Genomic DNA, 12,176 nt, shown 5'->3' on the forward strand with positions numbered 1-12,176 from the left:
GCCGTCTGGGAAAAGGGGCGGTGTAAGACCGTGCGCGCGCAGCGGGCCGGCAGTGGCGGTGGAGATGGAGGAAGGTGGTAGAGACAAGGCGCCGGTGCAGCCCCAGCAGCCCCCTGCGACGGCCCCCGGCGGCGCGGACGAAAAGTCCAGCGGCAAAGAGCGGCGGGATGCCGGGGACAAAGACAAAGAGCAGGAGCTGGTGAGGCACGGCACCGGGAGCCGGCAGAGGAGGCCGTGGGCTGAGTCACGGCGGCCCCGCAGGCCTCGGGCCCGACTTCCAACGGCCCCACCATTGCCCAGGAGAGGGCGGATGGGGAGACCCCCCGGGTTCCCAGCACCTTGCCTCTCTGTCCCCCATTCTCCATCCCGCGCTGTCACTTACGCCGACCCCACCAATCCTCACCAACGTTTCATGAGGTGGGCTCGGACGGGTCATTGTCATTCGTTTTTCCTAGAAAGGCATTCAAGCAGAACCTGGCCCAGAAACTGCCTTCCCAACAGGGCTCCCCATTCTCATTCTCCTTCCTTGCCAATCTGGCCCCTCCTAAGGAGGCAGGTGCACTCTGCACCTGTCCCAAGGTGGATGGGAGGAGGATGTGATTGAGATTCCTTCTCTTGATGAGCTTCTTCCCTCAACTCTCCAGTCTGAGGAGGACAAACAACTTCAGGATGAGCTGGAGATGCTCGTGGAACGACTGGGGGTGAGTCATGATGTTAACGTGAGCGGGTAAATACCTGTATTTTCCCCAATTTGTTTGTTTTATTCCACTTTGAGGCAACAACTCCTGTGTGAAATGAACTGTATTTTAGGGTCAGTGTAATGATAATGATGTGAAGGAGGAGAATTACAAAGAATATTTTAATTGGGTCATTTTGGTTTTGTGCCTGGTGGGTTGTTAGGGAATCAAAGATAAATAAAACATAGTTACTCCTTGGGGGAAATTTTGGTGAAATGTCTCTTTGTTGACTTGGAGGAGTCGCGACTCCTTTTGTCTCAGTCCTTACATCTCCGTGATCAGGAGAAGGACACATCCCTGTATCGGCCAGCCCTGGAGGAACTGAGAAGGCAGATTCGTTCTTCTACAACTTCCATGACTTCAGTGCCCAAGCCTCTTAAATTTCTGCGACCACACTATGGCAAACTGAAGGAAATCTATGAGAATATGGCCCCTGGGGAGAATAAGGTAAAACTAATTGAGAAGCTGGTGGAAGGCTAATTCATTGGAAACCTGGCAGACATAAGACCTAATTGAGTTGAAATCCATTGCAGTGAAAATACCTTGCAAAAGAACTAAAAGTAGGATCAACTCCTCAGAAAATGTATCTGTCATTTATGTTGGACCTTGGGATTTTTTTTAGCATAATCTATTTCTAATTTACATTTAACTGTTTTTTTTTTTTTTGTCCCATGTGCATGCATTTTTCTCTAAAATATACCCCCAGTTCTGTCTCTTGGTATACCCTAACCTAGAAATCTTCATTTCTCACCTTCTTCAGTCAGCATCCTGACTGATCTTTTTGCTTTTGCCTGTGACCACTTAAGTAATTTTTCATATAGTAGCTATAGTGATTTTGTTTTTCTAGATTGTGAGTTTTTGCATAAAACCTTTTAATAGCTTATTCCTACAATTAAAGTAAAATTTAAACTGAGTGTGGTAGCATGCCTATAGTCCCAGTTTCTAAGGAGGCTGAGGCAGGAGAATCTGTTGAGTCTAAGAATTCAGGGCCAACCTGGGCAACATAACAAGATGCCTACCTCTGCCTTCCCTGCCTCTTTGCAGTGTAGTAGGAACACTCTCTCTGAGCTACATCCCCACCCCTTTTTATTTTTTATTTTGAGACAGGGTCTCACTAAGTTGCTGAGACTGACCTCAAACCTGAAATCCAGATTACAGATGTGCACCACCATGCTCAGCTAAATCCCATATCTTTAAATATATAATAAATAAAATTTAGAGTTTTTTTCTTTGTTTTTTCTCTCTCGCTTATTACCCTTCAGCTCTGTTGGTTTAAGAGGGAGATAGCAACACCAGCCTTAGATTATGAGGGTTAGCTTAGATAAGGTACAAATTTTTAGTACAGGGCTGGGGATGTGGCTCAAGCGGTAGGGCGCTTAACCGACATGCGTGCAGCCCGGGTTCGATCCTCAGCACCACATACAAACAAAGATGTTGTATCCGCCGATAACTAAAAAATAAACATTAAAATTCTCTCTCTCTCCTCTCTTACTCTCTCTTTAAAAAAAAAAAAAATTTTTTTTAGTACAGAAACTAGGATGTAGTTAATGGTTAATTTTGAGGACAGTAGCAGTAATCTTGATTCCATAATATTACACTGCCTTTACCTTTGACTGTTGAATTTGACTTCAAATTTGTGGTTTCTTTATAGCGTTTTGCTGCTGACATCATCTCTGTTTTGGCCATGACCATGAGTGGGGAGCGTGAATGCCTCAAGTATCGGCTGGTGGGCTCCCAGGAGGAACTGGCATCATGGGGTCATGAGTATGTCAGGTAAGACCCTGGAGCTGGGGAAATAGCTCAGTTGGTAGAGTGCTTGCCTTGCATGCACAGGGCCCTAGGTTCAATTCTCAGCACCGCAAAACAACAACAACAAGACCTCTTGGGAATCTGAATGGAACTCAGGCATAATTCTAAGTTCTGTCTTAAGATATGAATTTAGACTGTGTGCACATTGAATTTCCTGGGCACTAAATTCCTTGACCTACAGAGAACTGTTTTCCTTAAAACTGTGCTCCCTCAATGTTCTATGCCTATACATAGGCATTTGGCAGGAGAAGTGGCTAAGGAGTGGCAGGAGCTGGATGATGCAGAGAAAGTACAGCGGGAACCACTGCTTACCCTGGTGAAGGAGATTGTTCCGTACAACATGGCCCACAATGCAGAGCATGAGGCCTGTGACCTGCTCATGGAAATTGAGCAGGTGGATATGCTGGAGAAGGACATCGATGAGAATGCATATGCAAAGGTCTGCCTCTATCTCACCAGGTAAGAGAGCATGGTAGAGATGGGTGGCAAGTGTGCCCTTCCTAGCATTTCTTTCTTGGTTGTGCCCGTTTTTTTTCCTAAACCATATACCTCAAGGGTCGCATTAGGCTGTAGTTAGTTAATGTTCATGAATTTCTTGAGAACACAGATTTGGTGTCTCTTCAGTAGTCTCCAGCATCTAGCATAGTGCTTGGTGTATAGTAGGCATTTGGTCTTTATTTTGGGGTAAGTGAAATAAATGGGATAAATGAATGTCTGAGACTTTCTGAATTTTATTATTTTTAAACTTTGTAGTTGCGTGAATTATGTGCCAGAGCCTGAGAACTCTGCCCTACTGCGTTGTGCCTTGGGTGTGTTCCGAAAATTTAGCCGTTTCCCTGAAGCCCTCAGATTGGCACTGATGCTCAATGACATGGAGCTGGTAGAAGACATCTTTACCTCCTGCAAGGATGTGTATGTAGAAAAGAAATTGGCACAGGAAGACATAAGCTTATGCAAGGGACATTGCACAAGGAGCTGGGACTTATAGTTCTGGTTAGGGATAAGGGGCTTTCCTGTACCCTTAAGGAATGATAGTGAGCAGTAATGATGGCTGTCTACCACAGGGTGGTACAGAAGCAAATGGCATTCATGTTAGGACGACATGGGGTATTCCTGGAACTGAGTGAAGATGTAGAGGAGTATGAAGACCTGACAGAGATCATGTCCAATGTACAGCTCAACAGCAACTTCTTGGCCTTAGCTCGGGAGGTGAGACTCTTTGCCCTTTCTCATTCAGGCTTTTTGGTTGTAATTCTGTCTCTGCCATTTGATCTCCCTGACTATCCCTCTGACTTGGCTTTCTCTGGTTTGAGTTGCCATTCAATGGGATTACAAAGAGGACAACTCGGGGAAGCAGTTGTGACTCTTTAGCTTCTTTATCTTTAGCTGGACATCATGGAGCCCAAGGTGCCTGATGACATCTATAAAACCCACCTAGAGAATAACAGTGAGTAGCTCTCTCTGTATGGGGATTAGAAGATTGTTAATGGTTCCCCTAGTATTGGGAGTGATGGCTTGGCCAATCTGCTTATCAAGGGCTTGGACTTCCATGAATCTTTTTTCTAGGTTGCTGTCTAGGGCATAGTTAGAAGATCCTAAGGGGCCAGCTTAGAACCAAAGACAGGTTGCTATGCTATGTTCTTTTTTTTTTTTCCCCCTACTCTAAACCTTTCTTTTCTTTCCTGTGCAGGGTTTGGGGGCAGTGGCTCTCAGGTGGACTCTGCCCGCATGAACCTGGCCTCTTCTTTTGTAAATGGCTTTGTGAATGCAGCTTTTGGCCAGGACAAACTGCTGACTGATGATGGCAATAAATGGCTTTACAAGAACAAAGACCATGGTATAATACTGTTACTACTTTTATATGTGTGTTATTTTGGTCACTCTTTTTGTCCTGCTAGAGTCATGTTACTTGATAAGGGATTCACAGTATAGTTCCTTGGGGAGCCCTTTATAATAGTTTCCTAAGGGCAGGATCCTTTTAAGGCTGCTTGATTTTTCCTTGGTACAGGAATGTTGAGTGCAGCTGCATCCCTTGGTATGATTCTGCTGTGGGATGTGGATGGTGGCCTTACCCAGATTGACAAGTACCTATACTCATCTGAGGATTACATTAAGGTTGGTCTGGACATAGCCTGCTCACTGGGAACTTCTCCTTATTATGTTCTAGTGTCTTCCAGTTTTTTATTCCCAGTTAAATCAGGTGCTACACTGAGGCCTACGTTGCGTGTTTTTTGGTAAAGAAGATAGAGTAGCCTGAGTAAAGAATCTGTTTGTGCTTTGCAGTCAGGAGCTCTCCTGGCCTGTGGAATTGTGAACTCAGGGGTCCGGAATGAGTGTGACCCTGCCCTGGCATTGCTTTCAGACTATGTTCTCCACAACAGCAACACCATGAGACTTGGTTCCATATTTGGGTGAGAATTTTCACTTCTGGTAGCGTTCAACTGGGGACAGGAACTGGGCCTATTTCACCTTTGTATTGCCAAGGATTGCCACCATGTCACTGAATATTTGGCTCTTGGTGGTTTTGTTTTGTTTTTGTTGGGGGAGGTGCTGGTGGTGGTTCTGGGGATGGGGATCTAACCCAGGGCCTCACACTAAGTCGGCACTCTTCCACTGAGCTATATCCCTAGCCCACTGTGGATGTTTGTTGACATGGTGAACAAATGACCAGTCCTCTCTGGTTCTTTATTGTCTTGTTGTTGGGGACTGCCTCTCCCTGGCTTTGCAGGCTAGGCTTGGCCTATGCTGGCTCAAATCGTGAAGATGTTCTAACATTGCTGCTTCCTGTGATGGGAGATTCCAAGTCCAGCATGGAGGTGAGTAGAGGCTGTTGGTCTTTTATAGTAGCTAGGAAAGGTACTCTGATTACCGTCTATGATAACTACTGAAAAAGAGGTATATATGTGTGTGTTCATATATGAGCTTGCACATATTGTGGGGGTGATCAACCTCAGTGAAATCCCTTAGAACTGGGATTTCAAGCCCAGCTGAAGCTAAAGAGTTAACATTTTGGTATTGAGTTGTAGCCCTTGGGGATCCTTAAGGCTGGAGGATGGAGTAGCTTAATGCAGTTTAGGGTGATGATTGTATCAGTCAGCTTTCTGTTATAACAAGATATCTGAGATAGTCAATTTATAAATGGAAAAACTTGGCTCATAGTTTTGGAGTTGCAGTCCGTGATTGAGCAGACCCATTGCTTTTGGTGAAGTAGCATATCATGGTAGGAGCATGTAGCTGAGCAGAACTGTTCACCTCACCACAAGTCATGAGGCACAGACAGAAGGAAAGAAGAGCCCAGGGTCCCACAGTCCCTTTCACAGCACTCTTCAGTGACCTAAAGACCTCCCTTTAGATTCTGCTATTAGTTTCTACCACTTGCCAAGAGCGCCACCTTGGGGACCAAGCCTTTAATACATGGGCCTTTGAGGGACCTTCTAGATCTTAACTGCAGCAGTGATTTTCTTCAGTGTTTTAGTCATTGGCCAACCTTAAATTTTCTTATCAGTACAGTTGTTTTAGTGATGTGTAAATACAGTATGGTGGCTAAAAGTAGAGGTTTTAGAGTTAAAAAGACATGAGTTCAAATTGTGCCATCTCTGCTTAGAAGCAGTATGATCGTGGATTCATAAGTTAATCTCTTTAGACCTCATTTTTTTCATCAGTGAAAGAGGGAATAACGACCTGTTTATGGAGTCATTGTGAGTATTAAATGTTAAAAAAAAAACCCAAAAAGCTGCAAAGCAGTTGGTACAGCGGCAAGTATGTAGTAAGTACTCAGTGAAGAGTTGCAGCTCTTGTTTTTTTGACCTATCAGACACCAGTTATTATTTGGTCTGGTTAGGGAGGATGTCTTACAATGGACTGTGGGAGTCAGATATCTTGAATCAAGACAGATAAGTATTTTAAAAGCTTATTATGTGTAATATTGGCTTTCTTATTTCTAGGTGGCAGGAGTGACAGCTTTAGCTTGTGGAATGATAGCAGTGGGATCCTGCAATGGAGATGTCACTTCCACTATTCTTCAGACCATCATGGAGAAGTCGGAAACTGAGCTCAAGGATACTTATGCCCGTTGGCTTCCTCTTGGCCTGGGCCTCAATCACCTGGGTGAGGAGACATCTGTTTGGTCAGAGGGCTGACAGTAAATATGTCAGACTAAGCTGGAGTGAAGCAAGTGTTCTCTGACCCCTTGCTTTTGTCCTGTAGGGAAGGGTGAGGCCATTGAGGCGATCCTTGCTGCTTTGGAGGTTGTGTCAGAACCATTCCGCAGTTTTGCCAACACACTGGTAGATGTATGTGCCTATGCAGGTCAGTATCTTTGATACCCTGTCTTATGGTCCCTCCCCCATATTGTTTCTCCTTTGTTGTTCATTCTGATATGTTTTAGTTTTGTTAGGCTTCTGCCATTTACAAAGTAAGTTTTTCCTTGATGCCTTCTCATTTCTCTCTTCTCACCCTACCACAGGCTCTGGGAATGTGCTGAAGGTACAGCAGCTGCTTCACATTTGTAGTGAACACTTTGACTCCAAGGAAAAAGAGGAAGACAAAGACAAGAAGGAAAAGAAAGACAAGGACAAGAAGGAAGCCCCTGCTGACATGGGAGCACATCAGGTTAGGAGGGTAGCTGGGCACTCTCAGAGGGAGTCTTTGAGAAAAGATGAGCATGTAGGAGAACAGCTTTGGCTTTGTTTTAGAGTGTGTTTGGGTATTACCATGTTTTGAAATAGCAAGAGACTGGGTTCTGTCCATGAGGGGCAAGGGTGTTTTGACTTTTTTTCTCAGATGGGTCTTGAGTCAAGGAAGTCAAGGATTATTATTATTTTTTCTTTCTTTCCTGGAGCTTAGTGGATTCTGCTGTCTCTTCAATTATAGGGAGTAGCTGTTCTGGGTATTGCCCTTATTGCTATGGGAGAGGAGATTGGTGCAGAGATGGCACTACGAACCTTTGGCCATTTGGTGAGTAAAGACAGAGAAGTTTTTTTTGTGTGTGTGTGGTGCTGGGATTGAACCCCCCGGGTCTTATGCAAGCAGGGCAGTTGCTCTACTACTCAGCTATACCCTCCACCCCTAGAATATTACTAATTATGATGACTAGAGGAGACTCTTGAGGGATTTTCTAGGTAGAGAAGTGGTCTTTTTGTGGTGCCCTTTCTACAGAAGTGAAGTCTTCTTTTTACCCATCAGCCCATTCCTATAATTGAATTTCCCTCATTTCTGTCATTGTTTTCTTTAACACCAGCTGAGATATGGGGAGCCTACACTCCGGCGAGCTGTACCTTTAGCACTGGCCCTAATCTCTGTTTCGAATCCACGACTCAACATTCTGGATACTCTAAGCAAATTCTCTCATGATGCTGATCCAGAAGTTTCCTACAATTCCATCTTTGCCATGGGCATGGTGGGCAGTGGTGAGTACAAGGCAGAAAATGATGGTAAGCAGATTGGGAAAAGATTCGATATTCTTTAGCCTCTGTCGTTAACATTTCCAGGTACCAATAATGCCCGGCTGGCTGCGATGCTGCGCCAGTTAGCCCAATATCATGCTAAGGATCCCAACAATCTCTTCATGGTGCGCTTGGCACAGGTAAAAAACAAACAAAAAAAATAGAACTGTTCTCCTTGAAGAGTGCCAAAGGAAGTATCTGTGGTGGAGTATGGACTGGGAGGGAAGATGTGAGAACTTGACCAGGTTAGGTGATGTCTCCTCTACTGCTCTTTTTTTTTTTTTGTAGGGCCTGACACATTTAGGGAAGGGCACGCTTACCCTTTGCCCTTATCACAGTGACCGGCAGCTTATGAGTCAAGTGGCAGTGGCTGGTCTGCTCACTGTGCTTGTCTCTTTCCTGGACGTTCGCAACAGTGAGTTCCTGTCAGAAATATCGTATTGTGGCATGTGACACTCTGTTTCTACCTCTTCCAGGGCCACCTTGGCAATTTAGGATCAAGACCCTATGTTAACTCTGTAGTATTCTAGGTTCTTTGGTCCTGTAATGGCTCTCATAAAACCTTTTCTCTCCCATACTTTTGATCTGGCCTAAAAAGGTTTAAGGATGATTAGCCCAGTGTCTGTTGCTAAATGACTAGGAAAAGTGATTCTCAAGTCTGAGGCTGTGGATAAAGGGAGGAAGGGTATCTTGGGTTAGTAGTAAGGTATATGAGGACAGTGTGGGTTCAGCTGAAGATGGCTTAAAGGGTCAAGGCTGGAGTAGGATACTAAGGTTCAGGTCAAGTTTACTTTGTTGTCTATAACAGTTTTTCCTGTGTGCTTCCCTCAGTCATTCTAGGTAAATCACACTATGTATTGTATGGGCTGGTGGCTGCTATGCAGCCCCGAATGCTGGTTACCTTCGATGAGGAGCTGCGGCCATTGCCGGTGTCTGTTCGTGTGGGCCAGGTGAGGGGTTGAGGGGAGGGCTCAGTCTGAACTCTAGGACTTGGAGAATGCACATATAATCTTGCTTCTCTGAAACTGGTGTGGGGATTGGGGTGTTGCTTCTCTCCCATTGGCAATCCCTTCATTTTAGTTTTCTCATCCCACAGGCAGTGGATGTGGTGGGCCAGGCTGGCAAGCCTAAGACCATCACAGGGTTCCAGACACACACAACCCCAGTGTTGTTGGCACATGGGGAACGGGCAGAATTGGCCACTGAGGAGTTTCTTCCTGTTACCCCCATTCTGGAAGGTTTTGTTATCCTTCGGAAGAACCCCAACTATGACCTCTAAGTGGCCACCAGAGGTGGACACTGCTCCAGACCGTTGGGGGAATTGTTACCTCCTATTCTTTTGTTACTGAGTGAGATAATTTGTTCAATAAAGACCTTTATCCCCAAGGTCTCTCTCTGTCTATTTTCTAGGGTATCATGGCCCAGGGTTAGACTAGAGTGTGAAATTGATATGAGAGAGCATTGTTTGGAGCAACCCTGAGCCTAGAGTAGTAGGGAGGCTGTCCTGAATCAAAGGGACTAAGCTCCTCTTTTTCCCCACACCTTCTTGATCATCTTCTGTTTTTATTTTCTTAGAACCCTTGAAAAGCTGATAAATATAATGAGTCTTCTTTATAAGAATTACACATGTAAAAGTTTTTTACATTAACTTTTTTTTTTTTATATTGGAGATATAACCCTTGGTGGTTTATCACTGAGCTATATCCCTAGCCCTTACTGTTTTTTTGCTTTGGGCCCTGCTAAATTGCTGAGGTTGGCCTTGAACTTGTGATCCTTTTGTCTTGGCCTTCCAAGTTGCTGAGATTACAGGCGTGTGCCACTTACCTAACTTTTACACAAAGTTTTAAGAATTTCTAAGGAACTTGTTGATCCCACCCTATCACACACCCAAGCCCATCATAACTTGGCCTAAGGATGCCCAAGAATGAACAGTTCTTTTTAATTACTTGTGCTGCTGAGAGGGACATCTTTATCTCTGTGACCTACCCTCTTTCACTCTCGATAGGATTTGATCATATTAACATCTACTTTTTGGCTGTCCTTGTATAAATTAGATAAAAAGCCTGACCCTGACCTTCCTCTTAGTGTAGACATGGGAAAGAGGAGTGGCCTCCTTTTTGGAACATAATCATCATTGATCTGCCATGCTGCTTTCTAGTGGGGCTGGTACAATATTGCTATACCCCTGCTTAGGGCTTGAACCTCTGGAGATGCAGGGTGTATGGAGGGGATCATGTCCTGAAAGATAATCATAGCTAACATTTTATCCAATACTGTAAATTTAATCTTCAAACAGTAGCTAGTACTAAATAGGGTTTTTTTTTTTAATAAATATTAAAAGAATAACTGTTCTTCATGCTTCTGAGACTTCATAACAATTTTTAGGTAGTTATATCTCCATGTTTTATTGAGAAGGGAAGTTTGGAGAAGTTTAATAAGTCATATAAGTGATAGAGACCAGGACTGTTGAATCTTAAGTCCATTTGATTCTAAAGCCCATGCACTTTTTTACTATATTAATCTGTCTTTATTGGAGACTCATTTTAACTTAAGGCCTTACCCGGAGAAGCAGCAACAACTTTGATTGAATGTCTCCATGTCTTGCTTGGAAGCCTGTAAATGGTTGAAGTTCTGGGCACAGTGGTGCACGCCTGTAATCCCAGTGACTCAGGAGGCTGAGGCAGGAGGATTGTGAGTTTGAGGCCAGCCTCAGCAACTTAGTGAGACGCTATCTCAAAATTTAAACAACAACAACAAAAACCCCACCAGGATATAGCTTAATGGTAAAAGCACTGTTGGGTTCAATCCCCAGTACTAAGAAGAAGTTGAAACATTGGGCATCATCAGGCCTGTTGTCCCTCTTTAATGTGACTCCTGTTTTGGCTCTTAAACTTTCACATTCAGTCATTTATTCAGTAACATATCTGTAGGGCTTTACTCTGCATTGGACATTAGATGTTTGTGGGAATGCAAAGCTAGTGGGGGAAAAAAGCCTACCTTCAAAAAACTTATTATAATGGGGGAAAAAAACATGAAAACAATTGTGATGTCTTATGATCAATACTCTACTGAAATGTTAACAAGTTTCCCTGAGATCATTAAAATAGGGCCCAAGTGCCTGGTTTAGTCAGGGGAAAGTTACTTGAGAAAATAGATTTGGAGAAAGGTGAATTTGTAAGAGGAATAAAAACGGTTAGATATGGCTTAGGGAGTAGAAATTGCAAGGAGGGAGGAAAAGCTATTTTCAGAAATCATGGATAATTTGGTTTGACTAAGTATATAGATAAGGTCTGGCGGGTGGGGGAAGTATGGAAGGAGATTCTTCTGAGATCTGGATCAAGCCAGGTTTGAAAGAGTTTTGTTAAAAGAATTCAAGAGTATCTTTTAATGGAGACCACTGAATAAGAGCAGGCAAATGACATGATCTACTCTGGGTGAAGAAGCTCACTCTGGAGCTGTGGAGATCAGACAAAGGAATGAATGAATGCCTAAAATAGAGCAGGAAAAGTGGGAGATGGAAAAGGGGAGAAGAAAGTTTGTTTTTTTTTTTTTAAAGATTTTTTTTTTATATTATTTTTTAGTTTCGGTGGACACAACATGTTTATTTTATTTCTATATGATGCTGAGGATCAAACCCAGCACCCCACACATGCCAGGCAAGTGCACTACTGCTTGAGCCACATCCCCAGCCCCAAGATTTTTTAGTTGTAGTTGGACATAATAACTATATTTTTATGTGGTGCTGAGGATCGAACCCACTAACTCACACATGGTAGGCAAACACTCTACCACTGAGCCACAACCCCAGCCCTGAGAAGAAAGTTTAAAAAAAAAATAAAATTGACAGGATTTGATTTTGGTTCACAGGACCTGGGGTCTGATTAGATACAATACATTGAATGGGAAGGAATGTAGTATGATTCATATAGGGCACTATTCATTGCAAGAAACAGCAAAAACATTGAAGCGGGGGAGGGGGATTTTCATGTAGGGACCCTTGAGAAATTCTTATCTGGCCATTTGCAATCTGAGATGCCTGTAGGGGTGATTAGGTAAAGTTGCCTTAGTACCTCGTTCTGACAAGTTCAAGAAAGTGGTTTCTGATTTAGCAATGGATTGAGGGACGTGTGGTGTCATGCCACACATGTCATTTACTGGGTACACAGTAATTGGTTTTTATTTAATA

At 43.7% G+C, this 12,176-nt stretch overlaps 1 protein-coding gene across 1 annotated transcript; it reads left to right on the forward strand.

Annotated features, from left to right (window-relative positions):
• Psmd2 (proteasome 26S subunit ubiquitin receptor, non-ATPase 2) lies at nt 1-9,376 on the forward strand. Its single transcript, XM_005331053.4, has 21 exons — nt 1-199; nt 645-701; nt 1,020-1,184; nt 2,389-2,510; nt 2,781-3,005; nt 3,300-3,458; nt 3,611-3,755; nt 3,933-3,993; nt 4,237-4,383; nt 4,555-4,661; nt 4,830-4,957; nt 5,275-5,362; nt 6,491-6,653; nt 6,753-6,854; nt 7,012-7,157; nt 7,419-7,502; nt 7,786-7,954; nt 8,036-8,130; nt 8,279-8,405; nt 8,822-8,940; nt 9,087-9,376. Exons 1-21 carry the CDS (start codon nt 65-67, stop codon nt 9,267-9,269), a joined length of 2,727 nt encoding a protein of 908 aa, XP_005331110.1. The 5' UTR covers nt 1-64; the 3' UTR covers nt 9,270-9,376.
• The last annotated feature ends 2,800 nt before the right edge of the window (nt 9,377-12,176 follow it).

Source organism: Ictidomys tridecemlineatus, chromosome 3 (assembly GCF_052094955.1).
Source record: "Ictidomys tridecemlineatus isolate mIctTri1 chromosome 3, mIctTri1.hap1, whole genome shotgun sequence".
NCBI classification, from domain to species: domain Eukaryota; kingdom Metazoa; phylum Chordata; class Mammalia; order Rodentia; family Sciuridae; genus Ictidomys; species Ictidomys tridecemlineatus.